At 37.8% G+C, this 20,582-nt stretch overlaps 1 protein-coding gene across 3 annotated transcripts in view; it reads left to right on the top strand.

Moving 5' to 3' along the window:
• The window catches only part of LOC121419824 (hormone-sensitive lipase-like), a 100,947-nt gene that overhangs the window by 35,180 nt on the left and 45,185 nt on the right, over nucleotides 1-20,582 (top strand). The window contains exons 3-4 of one of the 3 annotated variants that reach the window (XM_041614287.1): nucleotides 9,246-9,269; nucleotides 13,851-13,968. In XM_041614287.1, coding sequence (XP_041470221.1) covers nucleotides 9,246-9,269; nucleotides 13,851-13,968 — 142 coding nt within the window. The remainder of the gene's footprint in view (nucleotides 1-9,245; nucleotides 9,270-13,850; nucleotides 13,969-20,582) is intronic. The other 2 variants (XM_041614290.1, XM_041614289.1) reach the window with 2 other exon arrangements.

The raw sequence follows: 20,582 nt of genomic DNA, 5'->3' as shown, positions 1-20,582 counted from the left end.
AACCCAGCCAATCGAGTACATATGTCTTACTCTTCAGTGGAATATTTTGTCAATAGGTTTCAGCTGGATAGCATTGATAAGGATGCCCTTGAGTTGGAATTTGTATCTTACCAAGTAGACACTTTAGATGGAGTAATCCTGGATGGGAGAGCAGATATTGTCTGGACTCAGATCTCTAACATGGAGAACAAATCAACAAGCAGCAAGAAGTATCTCAACTTGTCAAGAGTCATGCTAACAATTCTCAGTCTTGCACATAGCAATCCCACTGATGAAAGGATCTTCTCACTGGTTAGGAAGAATGCAACAGAGCTCAGAGCCAGTTTAGCAACATCAACTATCTCTGACTTTCTGACTCAAAAGGTCTGGTGTCAGGCCATGGACAAGGCTTGTCATGAAATGACCTTCTCTGATCAACTTCTCGAGAAATGTAAGAAAGCTACACATGCATACAATACAAGTCTATATAGCACCTCTTGAACTAAATATGGGACTACATGTATGTGGAACCTTGATATTTTCAATAGCTTTTGAAGCACTGCAGTATGCATTAGAGACAGTTAAGAGTTAGAACTGAAATAAAGGACATTTGCAAGAAAGACTAAAGAATTGTCTAGTCAATAATGGTGAGTGTTCATTTAAAAGTATATGTACTACTTTAAATGTTTTTTTAAAGGGCAAATTAAATGCATTCACTTTGATGTGTTAAGTTCATTGTGGAGTGTTAAATCTTCAACACAAGTGTTAACGTGTGGGGCGCAAATGTAAGAATTGATCAAACTTTGCCATTATGCATGCATATTTATCTCACACGGTAAAAATACTGATTTTTTTGTCAAAATACTGATTTTGGGGGATAAGAATACTGAAAATGCAAAATACAACTAACACCTGCTGGCAGCTCTGGTCTAGCCAGTTATAGCTTGTAGAAATCAGACCAAGTGGTTGTAAGACCAAGTACATCTATTACAGTTTTCTAGACAGAAATTAGCAAGCCTCATCGCAAAATGCATTCCTTTATGCTGAGTGTTGAATGTAGACAACAACACTACAATGTTTGGCAAGCCCAGAGGAGCAAACTTTGTTGTTTGCAATATTTTATCCGGGGGGGGGAGGGGGCCACTTCCATTGACGAGTGGATACCATGCTCGACCATGGGGTCTCGAAAAGTACCCTAAACACGTAATTTCCATATTCTGAAAATGCACCCCTTAACAAGTATTGGCGTGTGAAACCCTACCCTTAACAAGTATTGGAAAAAAAAACGGGTCTGTTGGTCGTCGGTTTTACTTTTACACATCATTTGGTTTAGTATGGCCCCACCTTCCACACGTCGCTCAAAATCGAACTCTAAACACGTAGTGGAAGCGTTGTGTAGCGGTTCTGACTCTCGACTTGTAATCAGAGGGTCTTGTCTTTGAATCCCACCATGGCCTAGCGTCCTTTGGCAAGGCGTTAATTATCCACACTTTGCCACTCTCCACCCAGGTGTTAAATGGGTACCCGGTATGATGTGAAAGCCTATATGTAGTATGCCTAGCAATTGAGTCTTGGAACTCTTGTTGGAATGCTCCCCAGGGAGTGGAGAAGGTGCATACATTGTATGCGGGATGTAAGGATCATATGACCGGGGTAATAATATGTCTGTAAAGTACTGTAAGGGTTTACAGACATACACAGTATTGTTTGCACTAGAAGCTTTCATATATATTACTGAGGACTGCTTGATACATGTAAGGGAGGGGAGTGCGACTTTTGGGAAAGCTGCTAAAGCTATGGTCTTGGTTATGAGTTATCTATAGAATAAAGCCTTTTAATGTTGTGTGACTCTAAAACTATCCTGTCTGAAGTCTGGATCTTGTTCAGGTATTCTACCCCTTTCATTTGGCGTTGTCAGCAGGATTGGATGTTACTGGACAAGGAAGATTTTTATGGATTGTTTTTTGATTGTTTGATGGTTCATTGCATTGTGATTTGTGTAGTCCCTGGTGCTGCACTGACAGTACACAGTACAGTAGTGTGTGTGCAGATATATGTGACTGTATCACTACTATTCATGCACATACATGTGTGTATAGCCATACACACTCAAGGTTAGTGTTGTCTATGAATGATCATATCATTACTCTTTCAGTCTTTGCTGTGCTATTTCCAATTGACTCATGAGTGTGAAATTAAGTTTGAAATTGTGCCAGTCATTCTAGAATCTGAATCTAGATCTTAAGTTAAGTCAACCAACCTAGTTACATAAAGTAAAATAAATTAGCAAAGTATAATCTCAATCATTCACTCTCATTTTTCTAGCTCCTCACTTCTTGTTGAAAGTTCTCCAGACCTTTGACCTTTTCTTATTCTTTCTTCCCTTTTGTTCTTTCCCCTTTGTTTTTCTGCGCCGCCAAATTAGGTGACTGAACGATAGGTCTGTTGTTAGACGGTCAATAATTTGTTATGTTTTATGTTAATTAGAATATAATTCAGTGAGTGAAAACTGAAGTGAGTAAAGAAAGTAAATAACAAGTGTAACTTGCTCTGGATATACAAATCAAGCAAATCCTGGGTTATAGGGCCTAGTAACAGATCTAACATCTATTACACAATTAATGGATAGGGAAAATAAACAGGTTAAAAGAATTGAATAAGGAAAGAAACAGACTCTTAGTACAAAAGATTTTGAAATATAAACATTTATTACTAATACTTGAGACTTACGCATAAATTAAACTAAATAAATAAGACTAATCAGTCAAATCGAACACATGAATAAGTAAACAAATAAAAAAAAAAAAATAAATAAATAAATTAAAAAAAATAAAATAATAATAAATAAATAAATAAATACAGGTAAATAAAGACACACCAACAAACTCTTCACTCTGGATCTTATAGATAATCTTAAATATAAACACATGGAGTAATGCATAAACAGTAAAAGATTTATTTGAGACATAACCAACAACAACAAAATAAAATAAAAAAAAATAAATAAAAAATATTATTCAATTTAACATTGAATATTGGGTTTTGCTACATTCTTACCATGGATCGAAGTACATATTTGAATCACTTTATTGCAGAATACATTGGGAGGTTGTGTGAGTTGAATCATATTGATGTGATTAAAGTAAAAACAAAAGAAGAAAGAATCAATTGCTTAAGTCAGTTACCACAGATGATTGAAGAGACTACTCCATCTAGTGCTCAGCCCAGTCAGACAGGTATGAGTGCTGAAGATTTGGCTCGCTTGATGAAGGAGATGGAGGTGTCTCGTTACCAAGAGACCAAGCAGCTATGCGAGTCTCTGATGAAGATGACTGTAAGTCCACAGGCTAAGGTAGAATATAGGTTACCAGGGCTCCACAGACTAACAGGAGATGATGATATATCATGTTATCTCAACACTTTTGAACGTATGGCAACAGCGGAAGAGAGGCCTAGACATGAATGGGCTAAACTGCTGGAACCGTACTTGACAGGGAAGGCCCAACAGGCTTTTCACTCCTTGAGCTATTCAGAAAAGGAAAATTATGATGCTGCTGTACAGGTTATCCTACGGAGGTATCAGCTAACCCCAGAAGCCTATAGAGTTAAATTCAAAACCGATAGTAAACAAGGTGAAGAAACCTTTGAGGAATATGCAAACCGTCTCCAGGACAACTTCTGCAGGTGGCTGGAAGTAACGCCTTCTGAAACGTAGAAGGCGTTTCACAACCCTGAAGTCAGACGGTGCTTTGATCTGATCATGATTGATCAGTTTTTGAGCACTGTGGTTGATGAAACATTACGGCTGAAACTTAGAGAGCGCAATGAATGCTCACTCATTGCCTTAGCCCGCACAGCAGATGAGTTGCTCTTGCATAGGCGAGCTAATTCAGTAGCTCGCAGAGATGAGGCAAATTTCAGGAAGAAGCATGGTGGTACGACTGATAGTCGTCCAAACACTGCTAGTTATTCCCAAGGTCATACTAACTCAAATCCTAACCGCAGAGGGACATTTAATCAGAATTGTTACCGCTGTGGCCAGCTGGGACATAGGATTGTGGATTGCCCCATGCCACCCCCAGTAAGGTCTGCCAAATACACCTTCACACCCAACACACAAACACCTGCACCAAACACAATACAACATAGTTCAGAAACAGGCAACTGTAACTTTGTAGCTCCAGAAGAGTTAATAACTCCTAACTTGTCAGATGTCCCAAAGAAAGGACTACCCATGATGGAACTTGTTCTGAGAGGAGAGACAGAAGCACATGTTAAGACATATGGGCTAGTAGACTCTGGGTCTACGGTTTCGCTCCTGCCATCAGATCTCTGTGACAAGTTGTCTTTACCTGTGACCCCTTGCAGTGAGGGTACCACTCTGAAAATTCTCGGAGAAATGACCGTGACTCCACATGGGGTAACAAGTGCAGAAGTAGAGTTCGGAGTTAGTACCTTGCAGGTTAAATTTCAGGTAGTCAAGACGTTGCCAGCTCCAGTTCTTTTGGGAGTGGATTTTGCTCATGCAGTAAAATTGGTATTGGATTTTGGCGAAGGATGCTTTGGAACCAGTTTCGGGGTTGAAAAACCTGTAAAGTTTCCTATGCTAGGAATGCAGTCTGGAGAGCCAGAGTACCCAGATTATGAACTCGACGAGGGCAGGGATACTATCCCTGTATCTTGTGGAACCAAGTTAGATGTTTCAGCTACTGAGCAGGCAGAGCTTGAGTCACTCCTGGGTGATTTCAAGGATGTTCTTTGTGACATTCCAGGTTTCACAGATGTTGATTGCCATCACATTGATGTGGGTGACGCTACACCTTCTCGTTCACATCCTTATCGGATTGGTCCTGAGCGGAAAAGAGCCCTAGATGAAGAAATATCGAAACTCTTAGAATGTGGGAAGATAGAGCCCTCATCATCTCCCTGGGCTTCCCCTGTTGTCATGGTGCCGAAGAAGGGAGGCACTTATCGCATGTGTGTAGACTACCGCAAGTTGAACTCTGTTACAAAGATTGATGCGTATCCCATGCCGTCAGTCGATGACATCCTCCAGTCTTTGCATGGAGCTCAGGTGTTTTCTTCGTTAGACCTGAAAAGTGGTTATTGGCAAATGGGAATGGCTCCTGAAGACCGGGAGAAGACTGCCTTCATTTGTGAAAATGGTTTGTTCCAGTTTAAAGTCCTGCCCTTTGGGGTTGTCAATGGGCCAGCTAGCTTTCAGAGATTGATGTATAAGGTCCTTGGGGATCTCATTGGGAGGTGTTGCTATGTCTACCTAGATGATATTGTATGTTTTTCTGGTAGCCCACAAGAACATTACAGAGACCTGAGGGAGGTATTGACCAGATTAAGAGCTGCTGGTCTTACTGCTAATGTTGAGAAATGTCAGTTCTTACATAGGGAGATGAGGTATCTTGGACATTTCATTGGAGCTGATGGCCTAAAGCCTGACCCAGATAAGGTGTCTGCTATCAGAGATTATCCGGTGCCTACCTCTGTCAAGGAACTAGAGAGATTCCTGGGCATGATTGGATGGTATCAGAAATTTGTCCCTGGGTTTGCAGATAAGGCTGCCCCACTATATGCCTTGAAGAAAAAGAATGCCATGTGGGAGTGGACGGACGAATGCACCATAGTGTTTCACAGGTTGAAAGAGGCGCTCATGTCGGAACCAGTGTTAGGATACCCCGACAAGTCTTTGCCGTTTGTTGTTCACACGGATGCCAGTAATGTAGGTTTAGGGGCTATTCTAATTCAGAAACAAGACTCCCTGACCAAGACCATAGCTTATGCAAGCCGGACCTTGGTAAGTGCGGAACGGAATTACAGTACTACCGAGAAGGAATGTCTGGCAATAATCTGGGCCCTAGAAAAATGGAGGCCTTACCTAGAAGGCAGACCATGTAAAGTTGTGACAGACCATCAAGCCCTGTGTTGGCTCTTCAGAAAAAGGAAGCAAGGGGGTAGACTTGCTCGATGGGTACTACGCTTGCAGGACTACAACTTCCAGGTGGTGTATCGCCCGGGATCCCAACACCATGTCCCAGATGCTCTTTCAAGATGTAGTGGAGAATCTGCAGTAGTTGGAGCAGTCGAGGAAATCCATGCTAACTCTTCAAGTGATAATGACGAGAAATGTGCTGATCCTAACTGCATTTACCCAGAGGATGATGTATTAGACTGGGTGTTCTGCGATCAATGTAGACGTTGGTACCACCAAAGCTGTGTTGGTATCACTCGGGAGGAGGCAGAGATGATGGATCTCTACATTTGCCCTTCGTGCCTACCAGATGAAGCTCCAGGACCTGAGAATGTGGACAATCCGATTCTGATCCCAGAACTCGATGCAACACTATGCCGCGAGGCCCAGAGGCGCGACATTCAACTCCTACCCCTTATCTTGAACTTGGAGAGGGGTGACCTTGACTTCAAACCTGCCCATTCATATGAAATGAAGAATGGGCTTCTGTGGAAGAAGGACGGTCGTTTAGTAGTTCCCAGTGAACTACAAAGCGCTGTGATGAATGAGTGCCACAGGAAACCTGCCGCCGGGCACTTGGGACGGCGGAAAACTCTCGCTCGACTAAAAAGTAACAACTTGTGCTGGAGGGGAATGTCTCAAAAAGTCCGCAGTTTCGTCCGAGCTTGCAAAGTTTGTCAGCAGACCAAACCTGTCTACCAGAAGAAAGCAGGTATGATGCTCTCCACATCGTCATCTAAGCCTTGGGAGATTGTTGGAGTAGACTTGATGGGACCCTTTCCCAAGAGCTATGGTGGACATGAACATATACTGGTTGTAGTGGATCACTACAGCAAGTACACGGAAGTGATCCCCCTAAAGTCTTCAAGCAGCCAGGTGGTATCGTGCACATTGGTCCGTCAAGTGTTCTGTCGGTATGGACCCCCCAAGAAACTACTGTCCGACAATGGTCCACAGTTTCGGGCAAGGGCATTAGCAGCAGTGTGTAAGGAGTGGGGAGTGGAACAGGTCTTCATTACCCCTTACCACCCACAGACTAACTGGGTGGAGAGAGTCAACAGAAACCTGAAGGCCATGGTTCAGTCCTATGTGTCAGGGGATCATCGCTCATGGGATGTACACCTAGCAGAATTTGGCTTCGCTTTGAACACTTCTACTCATGATACCCTTGGGACAGAACCAGCACTCCTCATGTTTGGGAGAAGGCTAAACACTCCCCTCAGCAACAAGCTTGAAACTAACCCTTCTGATGGTGTTAGCCAACCCAGTGTGGAGGACATTGTACAGCGTAGTGGACTAGCGAAGGGTAAAGCCAAGCAACACTATGACAAACGGAGAAGAGAGAACAATATTAAGGAGGGAGATCATGTGCGGGTCAAGACCTACCCGATATCCGATGCAAAGAAGTGCTTCACTGCAAAGCTTGCTCCCCGTTGGTCGGAAATGTATGTAGTGACCAAGCAACTGACTCCTGTAAACTTTGAGATTGTGAATGAAAAGAACAAGAAAAAAATTCGCATTGTCCATGTCGACCAGCTAAAACTCTGCCCATGATTTCATCGGCAATGGACTATGAACATTGTGAAAACTATTGGTCGAGTAATTCCTGAGAACTCAGTTATGTAACAAAGGCAGTATATAAACCAACAAAATCTGATGTGAACTAGATCTAATTTACTAACTGAAACTTGCATGCATATATAACTGTATGATTACATCATGTACCAACCATATCGTTCTTGAATACTCAGTTACATGTATACAACAAATCAAAACATCAAACAACCAAAAGAAATGTGTTGAAACTAAAGTGTGATTGTAAGCATCTGAACATCATTTGTTTTAAGTCGAAAATACTTCATTGAAACCTCTTTAAATATTTCCAACTGCATGCCTCATTACAATTTAGATACTAAAGTTTTGAAAATTGAGTATGCAAATGTGTCACTGCGAAGCTACATATTACCATGTACAAAATTATATTGATACTGTTTGTTCTTGATATTTTGTTATCAGCCAACATTTTCCAGTTTGGATAAATTTTGATTGGTTCTTTTGCTTTTGCTGTTCTTATCCTTCAGCTGCGCTGGGATGTTTTAAGGTGTTTTATTGCCTATTAATGTTTGTTAGCTTTTGGACGGTGAAAAGGATAAGGATATGACACCTCCAGACTTGTTAAATTGCTATTTGCAGTTTCTTACTGTACATTTACATGCATGTTATATCTGATTTATTGGGGGAATCTTGTCACATGAATTATTGATAAGAAATGTTAATGTATCGCATTTAGTCCTTTGTTTATTCAGTCAAATGAGTATTTTACGCTGATGAAACAAAGGGTAAAAATGTCTGTTAAATTGCTAGCGTCAAGTTCGTATATGAATGTTTTATTGAACTTATAAGTGGAGTATCGTTGCATGTACTAATGACAAGACATGATATTGTATGTATTACATTTGATTCATTGTGGTTAAAAAAAACCCATAGGGTTATTTTAGTGGGGGGGAGTGTAAGGGTTTACAGACATACACAGTATTGTTTGCACTAGAAGCTTTCATATATATTACTGAGGACTGCTTGATACATGTAAGGGAGGGGAGTGCGACTTTTGGGAAAGCTGCTAAAGCTATGGTCTTGGTTATGAGTTATCTATAGAATAAAGCCTTTTAATGTTGTGTGACTCTAAAACTATCCTGTCTGAAGTCTGGTTCTTGTTCAGGTATTCTACCCCTTTCAGTACTTAGACGGCGTTCCAATGTATTAAGCGCTATATAAATTCGGAATATTATTATTGGGGCAAAAAGGACATCCTTTATAAAACATTTCAATTTTGTTTTATCATCCCCGCAAATTTGACCCTAAACACGTAGCTTTCCTAACGAAGTGGATACCCTTTTTTTCATTATTTTTGTGTTTTTGACACCCTTATGATATTACGTACGTAACATGCCCTATCTTGAAAAAGAAAATTATTTTACGTGTTATTTTGGTCGCGCATGGTATCCACTCGTCATTGTAAGTGCCCCCCCCGGATTTTATCACTTGACTTCACAATTAAATATCTGAATCATCGTGCAGAATAAACACTGTTCATTTTCTGGTGGTGTCTACTAAATTTTTAGCAGCACTGTACACCTCATAACAGTTAACAGTACACATTTACGTACAGCTGTACAATACTATTTTTTTTTATTAAAGACATATATTGTCATAGATACATTTAAAACCATTTTACAGTGGAGATATTATGTTCACATTGTATATGTATGCCTTGTTTTACCAGAATGAGACCACGAAGATCAAAAAGGTAAAGCATTAAAAAAGATCATTGTAATGCTTATTTATCCAGTATTATAAAATATTATTCACTTTAATATTATTTCGGAAGGTAAACACTAACAACTTTGGTCCCTTAAACTGGATGGAGAAAATTTTGATTCTTTTCATTTTTCTCAATGTTTTACTATTTTGAAACACACAAATCGCATATATATATATATGTGTGTGTGAAGCTATACATGTACAACAGCTTTGGCAACTCTTTTATTTAAATATTGTAAAGAAATGGATGAAGAGAACAATGGTAGACGTAGCTTAAATCAAGGTTCCCCAGAGCTATCTACCCTTTGGAAAAATTGGTTATGCCGAAAAAATGTCTCTGCCGGAATCGAACCCGGGCCCCCAGCTTTGAACGCCGGTGCCTTAACCACTAGACCACAGAGACGGGCTAGTGGCTAGGCCGACCGAGATCCGATTGACCGTCAGAAAGACAGATTTTCAACACTATACCAATTACTCTGGGGAACCTTGATTTAAGCTACGTCTACCATTGTTCTCTTCATCCATTTCTTTACAATGTATATATATATATATATATATATATATCAAGATGTTTATTAATCTCAAAATGAAAAAGGGTTTGGTAGTATGCACATTCGGGGCATAATATATTCTGGAGGTTCGTAATTCCAAAGGTCCTTATCTGACTCCTCATTGCAATTCTGATGGATTTCTTAAATTTTATTCAGAGTTCAGGATAGGAAAACTGCTGCCAGGCAGGAGTTGAACTTGTCCTATTGTGTAAAATACATGTAGAAATTCCAAGGATGGCAAATTATGAAGCTAGGGAAGCTTTGAAAATTAAAAGGAATAAACAAAATGTTATTGTTAAAGTAGAACCAGGGAATAATTATGCTTACCAAATTTGATTTAGTATTTTTGGACATTAAAGAAAGTTTTTAACTATAAAGTTGTGTACAGCCCTACACTAACACATAAAACTCTGCTTCAAAAAGACGTTATTTTGTAGCAGCCTTTAAAAATGAGGGGGAAATTACGATGTGATACTAGGAAAATTATTTAATAATATAGAGCCCTGTATTTATTATAATTTACTTACTACATTGCATAGTTTGGAAATTGTATTTATACTTTAGGTTTTATTATTAATCAATATATCTCTGAGACTATTATGGGATGTATTGGAAAATATTTAATGGGACAAACATAAACACTAATTGATCACACATTCAGTTTTATTTTCAACTTGTTAAAGCGCTTAAAGCTATACTGCACAGCACAATAATAACCTCGGAAATCAGAAGAGGCAATAGTAAAGGCCAAGTCCACCTCAGAAAAATGTTGATTTGAATAAATAGAAAAAAATCCAACTAGCATAATGCTGAAAATTTCATCAAAATTGGATGTAAAATACGAAAGTTATGACATTTAGAAGTTTCACTTATTTTTCACAAAACAGAGATATACACAACTCAGTGACATGCAAATGAGTTGATGTCCCTCACTCACTTTTTTGTTTTTTAATTGTTTGAATTATACAATATTTTATTTCTTACAGATTTGACAACAAGGTCCAACTTGACTGGACCACATGTAGTAGTAAACAATACTAATTCCTTATGTTCAGAGAAGAATTAATCATTTCACTTGACAATGAGGAGAAAATTAGAATATTTCATATAGTAGAATACAAAAGAAATAGTGAGTGGATGATGTCATCAGTCTCCTCATTTACATACCGACCAGGATGTTCATATACATGTAACTATTTTGTGAAATTAAGCAAAACTTTAAAATATCATAACTTTCTTATTTTACATCCGATTTTGATGAAATTTTCAGTGTTATGCTTGTTGAATTTTTCTCTTTTTATTCAAATAAAACTTTGTTGGGGTGGTCTTGTCCTTTAACTGTAATATACCTCTGAGTGTAGTGTGGGATGCACATTGTATCAGATTTATTTATATCAAAGTGAAACTTGGTGGTACTCCTTGAGATCAATATCCGCTAATTTTTAAAGAAACTGAAAGTATCGAATTTAATGGACAAATTATCAGTTGCAGTTTTTTGTACATTTTTAGTTTTAATATCAATTAAACCTGTATGATGGACATTATGCAAAACATTACACAACATAAAAAAACTTGCTTTTGAATAACACTACCCTCTATACCTTGTGAGACTATTATGGGATATAGAGGAATTGGATTATATATTTAGTCTGGAAAAATGAAAGTATTGAATTGGACAAATGATATATCAACTGTAAATTGATCTCGCATCCAGTTTCATTTTGATCCATAATTCACAACAAAAGTGTAAAATTCCAAATCCCTAAGAATCATCTCTATGGGATTTTTATGTGGTGATGATGGGCCATTTTGACACATCAAAAGTTTATTACCTCTTTGATTTTCAAGTTTCCTTCATTATTAAAATGAAGTCAAAGGTAATTTTAACAAATTTATAATTAATTTGTGATAAAAAAAAATGGTTAGCAGTTGGCCTTTTATAGATAAACTATGATTTCATACATTTGATCAATAAGACACGAATCTTGATTTCCATGAAATTCAACCTTCATCCGCTATTAGGTGTAATAGGATTAGTCTTTGATAATCATGATCAACATTTATTCATTAATTTTATATTCATATGTTCTTTAATTCATTCATCCATCCACCCATCCATCCATCCATTCATTCATTCATATATTAATTCATTCATTCATTCATTCATTCATTCATTCATTCATTCATCCATCCAATCAATCAATCAATTATCCATCCATCCATCCATCCGTTCATGCATGCTTGTCATTAACATTTGATTACTTTTTGCGATCTGTATTGCAATTACTTGACAAATAATTAAAACAATATCACTCTGATTGTGCACTATGAAAAAAATATTCCTGTAATATAGAAATATTTAGCATGATGTATTTTATTCCTACAATTAATGTTAAACTATATTTCAATGTTATTGTGAAGTTTTAAATCACATTTAAAGTGAATACTAAAAATTGTGAAAGCATGCTCTTACGTACGTGTCCTATAGTAATATGCCTGAACTCCATATTAAAATTTGGTTTACTAACACAGAATGAATAAAATTTGTTGTAGATAATGTTCAATATTTGTTGGAGTTTCTGACAACTAATACAATAACCCACACCATGCTGTATGATTGATATGCCTATTGTTCCATTAAATACTGAACTTGCACAACTTGTTTCAACCAGGACAGTTTACCATGGCTAGAGTATTTCGTGTAATAATAGTCCCTTATTGGTGGGATTGTAGTGCAGCGCGCGACACTGGCACTGGTCCGTCGATCCCAGGCCAGTAACTATCCAGAAATAGCCAGATTCACTGGTCCGACATGACCAGAAAAAATATATCACACTGATGCAAATGAAATTATTTCGTTTTCGGACTAACAAACCTTCGGAACAACGAACCTTATTTCGTTTTCGGATTAACGAACCTTCGGAACATCGAACCTTATTTCGTCTTTAGGATTATCGAACCTTCGGAATAATGCCACAAATGTTCGGATTAATGAACCATTTTACATTTTCGGATTAACGAACATCGAGGTATAGGCAATTTACGCGTTTCGGAATTACGAACCTTCGGAATAAAGAACCTTCGGAATTACGAAGTGTAACCTTGGTTGATACATGTAGGATCAATCACAACCCTTTGTAAGACAGGGCCTAGGGGGCCGTTTAATAAAGCTGTTTGTAACGTAAGAGCGACTTTAAGAACAACTGGTGATCCTTTCTTGTAGTAAATGGTATACGCCAAAATGTTCATTGGTGATGGGTAAGCACGTAAGAATCACCAGTTGCTCTTAAAGCCGCTCTTAGCTTACAAACAGCTTTATGAAATGGCCCCAGATATTACAACAGTTCCCATTGACATCAATCCTAGATTTACACATGCCAGACACGGTCAATTTCACTGACCACTATCCCACTTCTTCTCGCAATAGCATAATTTGTACAGCAGCATTTAAATCTATAGTATATAACACTTTACACCGGAACACGCTGGCAAGTTGCACATATTGAGATGTATTTTCTAACACCCAAAACAACACAAGCTCCCTTCACTGTGTCAGATTGCACCACTTTCTGGTGCTTATTTCTTTCTGGCTTATATAGCGGCAGGTACATGTACCTATTAACACCAATCACTAACACTACACAAGCCTCCTTCACTGTGTCAGATTGCACCACTTTCTGGCGCTTATTTCTTCCCGGTCGATAACGGCAGGTAAGGTCAACCACTAACACCCAACACTACACAAGCCCCCTTCACTGTGTCAAATTACACCTTTTTCTGGTGCTTATTTCTTTCTGGTTTATAATGGCAGGTACCGATTAAACACCAATCACTAACACCTAACACTACACCCCCATTCACTGTGTCAAATTGCACCACCTTTTGGTGCTTATTTCTGGTTTATAATGGCAGGTACCTAACACCAATCATTAACACTAACACCCAACACTACACAAGCCCCCTTCACTGTGTCAAATTGCACCACTTTCTGGTGCTTATTTCTTTCTGGTTTTTAGCGGCAGGTACCTGACGAATCCCGAAGCCCGGGGGAAGCAGATCCTTGACATCACTAACAAATCGGACATCAGATTCTGCAAAGCCTTCTGGTCCATCACGGAAGGTGACGTCATTGCGGTGAGTAGAATTCATATTCCCCAGGGTTACCAGTTAAGAATGATGTTACATTTCCCCCCTTGTTTTAAACCCAGTTACTTCACATCAGCTATAGATAGCACTGAAGCTAGCCCTGGAGCCAGCAGAAAGAGTTGCAATCAAACGCAACTCAAAAATTTTTGCGCAACTTGATTTTCAGCCAATGAAGCACCCGCATTTGGGACCTGGGGCCTGTTGCAGAAAGAGTTGCGTTTAAACGCAAGTCAAAAATTCAAACGCAAGTCCCAAATGCAAATGCAAAATGCCAAATGGCCCAGTGGATTAGTCTTCGGACTTTGAAACAGAGGGTCGTGGGTTCAAATCCCAGCCATGGCATAATTTCCTTCAGCAAGAAACTGATCCACAATGTGCTGCACTCAACCCAGGTGAGGTAAATAGGTAAGAAGTAAGTAATTCCTTAAAAAGCTGTGTGCGCTATGAACGCCTAGCTTTGCCGGGTAATATAGGAGCCCCTTGAGCACCTAACAAGGTGGATATGTGCGCAATATAAATATCCTATATTATTATTATTATTATTTGTATGTTATATCAGCCTGCTCTTTCCAGTGGCATTACATAACTTCTGCTAGACATAAATGTCATTCTTCCATGGTTCTACCTTGGTTTTATATCAAAATGATGTAGAATTCCAAATGAAAAGAAAGATAAATTATGGTAAAAGATGCTTCATCTACCGAGGTGCCCAAATATGGAACTCTATTGAAAAGAAAATCCCTCCTTAGTTGTATCACTATAGGGCGATTCCACACTAGAACTTCAAAAATATCATAAATTTCAACATGCTTTCAATAAGTCATAAGTAGTGTAATATTTTACTATGATACCTAAATTTTATGAAAATTATGAGTTTTAACCAAAAGTGAAGACAGATATAGTTTTTTGGGGGGAGAACAATGGAATTTTAAATTTTCAATAATTTTGCTCATTGAATAGTCAAGTACAAATTCCACCTGAAACAATTCTTTTCAAAGCAAGAGAAGATTGAAAATATTGCAGGTCAATAGAATAATATATCATTGATGGTTCCAAATAATATCTACAACATTTTCATGATCCATAATAGGGGCAGCCCTGATTTTTCCGAACCTATTTTTGGCAATGTCCCGTACGACACATGACAATGCAAAAGTTTTTCCTACAATTTTATTTTTGATGATGCAATTTCATAAAATGAGTTTCTCTTTGTTTGACCCATGGGTGATCGATTTATCCCATAAGGATCTAATTACTGTCCTTCATTTTTCAATTATTGTCCTATTAAAAAATGTCCCGTACGACACACGCTGTGTCGTACGGGACATGTCCCGTACGACACACAATATAATAATGCATTTAATTGCAGGATTTGGATTCAGAAACCATAAATAGTAGGCATATTTAAATTCATTTAATTGATTTAACATAAAGTGAACTGAAAAAGTACTTTGTTTATCTCCACAGAACATGAAATAGGTGATTCTAAACATTTTAATTGATTTCATGTAGGCTTATTCTTTTGTGAATCGCCTCAGCTAAACTGGTGATTTTCACTGATCAGAGCAGGTTAATTTCTTTTCATTGAGCATGAAAAGAAAACTTTTATAATTATTTCAACCTAGCCTGGAAGATGACTCCCTCTTGCATGCTAATGTGGAATTATTATAAGATGTAAAAAAATACATATCAATCATCATGATCATCTATTTGGACTTCCCTTGAATATATTTATATACAGTATTGAAACTCCTTACTTTTTTCAAGTTGTAAAAAAAATCTGGAAAATAAGACAAACCATATGGTTTCATGAAATGCAGATGGGTTTGAAAAAGTAGAACCGCATTTCTTTAGAAAAAAATTGTGACCAAAAAAAGCAAAAAAAGTGACAGTTGTGACATATATCATGTAGATATACATTTTATATAAAAAATCATAACATCATCATTGTAGCCCCATAATTTATACAAAGTTTCATTCATTTATTGTTTAAATAGTGTTTGGAAATCATCAATTAGTTCCCTAAAATATAACTTCACACAAAACCTGAAGTTTTTCAGCTCGTAAAAATGCTGTGAACACTTAATACATTTCCCATCATGAAAAAAATTATAACATATTGCTCCCAATTGTATATATTGAGGTTACTTAATTGTATTGTCCTGAATGACTGCTTATAAAAGATTATTCATAAATAAGCAAGAATTTAGGGATATAATGCTCCTTCTGATTGATAAAATTATGTTTATTTATTCAGGCTGCCCAGTACAACACGCAAGTGCCTGTACAACACACAAGTGTCCCGTACGACACACAAGTGTCCCGTACGACACACAAGTGTCCCGTACGACACACAATTGTCCCGTACGACACATTATTTTGTTTATGATATATTGACAGAAATATTTACCTAATAGCGGTTTCTAACCTAATGAATGTCTTAGTTTGATGGGATTATCATTATCATCAGCCAAATAATGTGATTGAAGAAGTCAAAGTGACATAAAGTAAGAAAGTTTGGCTTCAATTTAGAGATGTCCCGTACGACACATTTTGAATGTCCCGTACGCCACAATGTTCTCGAAAATTATAATTTGCTTTATTTATTCATGAATGTTTATTTTGCTTTCTTTTATAAATGTGTTTGTTCTTGGGTAATTGAGTGTCAATTTGAGTTCAGTTTCTATGAAATTTATCTGCCCAACTCACAGACTTTTGAGTACAAACTTGAGGTTTCTAAAAAAGCCACTTTTTCTGCGTCCGTACGACACATTACTATTTTTAATCTGTATTATACAGGATGTGAATTCAAGTCATGTTAAGTCTTGGTTTTTCTTACACTCTGGTAGCAGTTGATGACCACCTATAGTTACTGGAATATTTTTTGTTTTTTCTTGTCAAAAACTGTCAAATATTCTCTAAATGTCCCGTACGACACGTATGGAATCACCCTATACATTCCTTTAAAACACATCTTAAAAACATGCTCACCCCCCCCCCTCATTTCAATCCCTTAGCCCCTGCTTGAGTTTAGTTTATCTTTAAGTTATTTCTCTATTGTTTTACATTTATTCCTTACTTTTAGTCCCCCTATTGTTTTTATATATATTTTGCTTTTATTATCATATTGTATTTTTTTTTGCCTTTTATTGTATGTTCTTATGATTTTAATATGTCATATGATTTTGTGTTTTTGTAATTATCATGTTTGAATGTTTATTGTACATTTTTATTGTTGTGTGTATGGACCCCTATGAAAAACAGCATGTGCTGATAGGGTGTTCCATCCCACAAGTGGTAAATAAATAAATAAAGAGACAACTATTCCTCTTTAAGATGAAACGGCGTTCTAATCTTTGAGATGATGTTTTCATCATTTGAAGTCACCCAGCAAGGGTAGTGTTTGGATAGAAAATATTGTTTTGTTCCTCTGCAGTGCACCATGTCTATTTGAAATGCACAGAGCTTTTCAAACCAGGTCACCCAATGCGTGGAAGAGGTAAGAAGGTATCTTGAGGTCACGTTCACGTTATCTATTAATCCTCAGAAGCAAAATAAAGCTGCGTTTCAGGTGCATGCATGTATTTTGCATTGTAATGTGATAGATAGTCACGTTCACATTATTAATCCTCGGAAATGGAACAAAACAGCGATTCAGGTGCATATATTGCATTGTAATTTGAGAGGTGGTCAGGAGAAAGCGAGGCTTCACCATCATCTGAAATGCGCAATTCAAATTACCAGTATCTTCAATGGAAAATTAACGTCCAGTTTGTCATTCGGGTCTGATTGCTTATCTCAAATTATAAACAATAAGAAGCATTATGAATACATTCAGATTTTAGAGAATTTGTGTTCAAAACTGCTTGACAAAAACAGAATGCAAAATCAAATGTAGATTTTTTCCGTTTATTTTTACCACGAAGTCATGTCGGAGAATAATTTTCATTGGTGCTGCATTTCAATTTGAGATGTGTCTTCATATGACTGCTGCTCAAGATGAGCTCTGTTTTGCAGGTTTTGGCGGAAGATCGTCCGTATTAACAAGGATTCTGGAAAGTTTGTTCAATTTGTCATTTAGGTCTGATTGCTTATCTTAAATTATAAACAATGAGAAGCATTTCAGGCATTCAGATATTTACAGAATCTCTGTTTTCAAAACTGCATTACAAAAAACTGAATTCAAGCCAAATCTAGATAACGTTTATAATGAAGACATTTCACTGGTGCCACGTTGCAATTTTAGATCTATTGTCATATGACTGCTAGACAAGATGTGTTCTGTTCTGCAGATATTACGTAGGACCATAAACAAGTAACTTTCCCAAAATGATAAGAACTGCAAAAGTTGAGAACAAGAGTAATTCCCTGCATATCGATCCACAGTTCCATGTTTGATACTGTAACCCATTGAAGGTTTAGCCCGCAAAGGCTAAAATCCTCCCTAAAATTTGACATTTTGATCCTTATCTCGCTATCAAGTTTCGTACTCGTGCTTCTTCACCAATAATCGAGAGAAGGAAAACCTAATTTGATTTCACCCCGATTGACAAAATAGCTTCATCGATGTACTGTCATTCAAAGTCTATCACTGCCGCTGAGTCGGCTCGATGTGGTATTACTTTGCAATGTGAAGTGGATCGAGGTAGACTTCAGGTCTATCCACATTCAACTCCTCGAGGGATGCCCATTATGTTGTAAATAATCATTGCGGTATGCAAGACGTATGTTGAAAGGCACCCAGTGTGTCCCATATACTGGGTTTCATGTATGGTTCAGATATATGACGATGCAACATGACAAGTATGGATTTGATTATTTTGGCGGCACGAACGTACCCCCCCCCCCCCCCCGTAAGAGTCCAGCAGAGAAAGTAACGCAAGAGAATGACTGGTGATTCTGCCTTCATGACGACCCAAGTTGGCCCTGAAATTATCAAAACAGAATGCTTTAGGGCAAACATCTTTAGTCTGCCAGAAATAGTATTCGAGAACATTTTGAAAATCAATATTCTACATACTGTCCACCCAGTACACAATTTGCTTTGACAGCGTAATTGCTCATAAAGGAAGAGAGAGAAAAATAGATCCTAAAATTCAGCATTTGTCCTAATTTGGGGGAAAAACCCTCAAAATATGAATTTGTTTATAGAATACCATGGCAAAGACAGAGAAAGACAAGTAGAGAGAGAGAGAGAGGGGGGGGATGCGGGGGTAAAGAGATGAGGAAAAACAGAATTCTAGTTTATTGTGAACCTCCCTTTAGAAGCAAAATAAAATTCACTTCCAAAAGTTAGTGATGACATACTAGAACTCATGCCATCTATTACGCTTTGAATTTGGACTTTTCTCTGAACATTCCATGTAGGCCTACTTCTAGCATTACTCCAAAATTCAAATATAGTGAAAATTCATTTCACTTTCTTTTAACTTTCATATTCAATGCAAAATGTGAGTTTTAATTTGTGAAATTGGTTGGTCTCAGATCATATACATTTAGAGTGGAAGGGGTGGGAAAAAAAAGCATCGAGGAGTGACAGCGTCATGGCCCAGTGGATTAGTCTTGAAACAGGGGGTCGTGGGTTTGAACCCCAGCCATGGCGTAGTTTCATTCAGCAAGGAATTCATCCACAGTGTGCTGCACTCGTCCCAGGTGAGGTAAATGGGTACCGTCGGGAAGTAATTCCCCAAAAAGCTGTGTGCACCTGAATAGCTAGCCTAGCTTAGCGGGGGTTATAATGGCAGGGCCTGCTGGGAGAACAGTTTTTGGAACTGAAGTGGCTACCCTATGTAAATATACCGTTAATATTATTATTATAGCATCTTGATTGAAATGATGTCACTCCTTAGCCCTCTTTATGTTTTTAGAGTGAACATTGCTAATAGATGACACGGTTTGATTAGTGATTCTAGCTACAAAAGCCATACTGTATGAACCCAGTCTATCAGATTGCATAGTGTGGGGCTGACTTAAATGACAAGGTTTGATTTGTGATTCTAGCTGTACATGTAATCAACAGAAACCATACTTTATGAACACAGCCTTTCAGATTGTGTACTATAGTCTGAGGCTTGCTTAATGACGAGGTGTGATTCTAGCTATAGAAACCGCACCGTATGAATGCAGCCTAGGGGTAATGTGGAGGGGAGTGTGGCTGGCTTAAATGACATGGCTGAAGCCAGGGTAATAAGGACCTTATCATGTTAAGCAGGGCCCACTGGTAGAACAGTGTTCGGAACTGGAGTGGCTATCCTGGTTAAAACTAAAATATGTAATTATTATTTTATTATTGTTATTATTTTTGTTATCATTTTTGTTATTATTACGGTTTGAATGGTGATTCTGGTTATCTGGCGACAGAAAACCACACTGTATGAACGCAGCCTAGAAGTAATGAATTTGAGGAGAGTGAAAGTGATGCTGTAAATAAAGCCGTCCACCTGTGCAGCTGGCATATAAGTAGCTTCTAAGATTGATGTAATATGAGCAAACATTTATGAGATCATCTCATGGCAAGACTGGAAGGGCAGTTTTTATTTTCTCCCCCATGTTTACAAATTTCATATGATGATAAAAAGGAATTGGTAAAAAAATAATTAAAA

The sequence above is a fragment of the Lytechinus variegatus genome, chromosome 8 (genome assembly GCF_018143015.1).
Source record: "Lytechinus variegatus isolate NC3 chromosome 8, Lvar_3.0, whole genome shotgun sequence".
Lineage (NCBI taxonomy): Eukaryota > Metazoa > Echinodermata > Echinoidea > Temnopleuroida > Toxopneustidae > Lytechinus > Lytechinus variegatus.
This window is presented reverse-complemented; position numbering and strand designations above follow the sequence as displayed.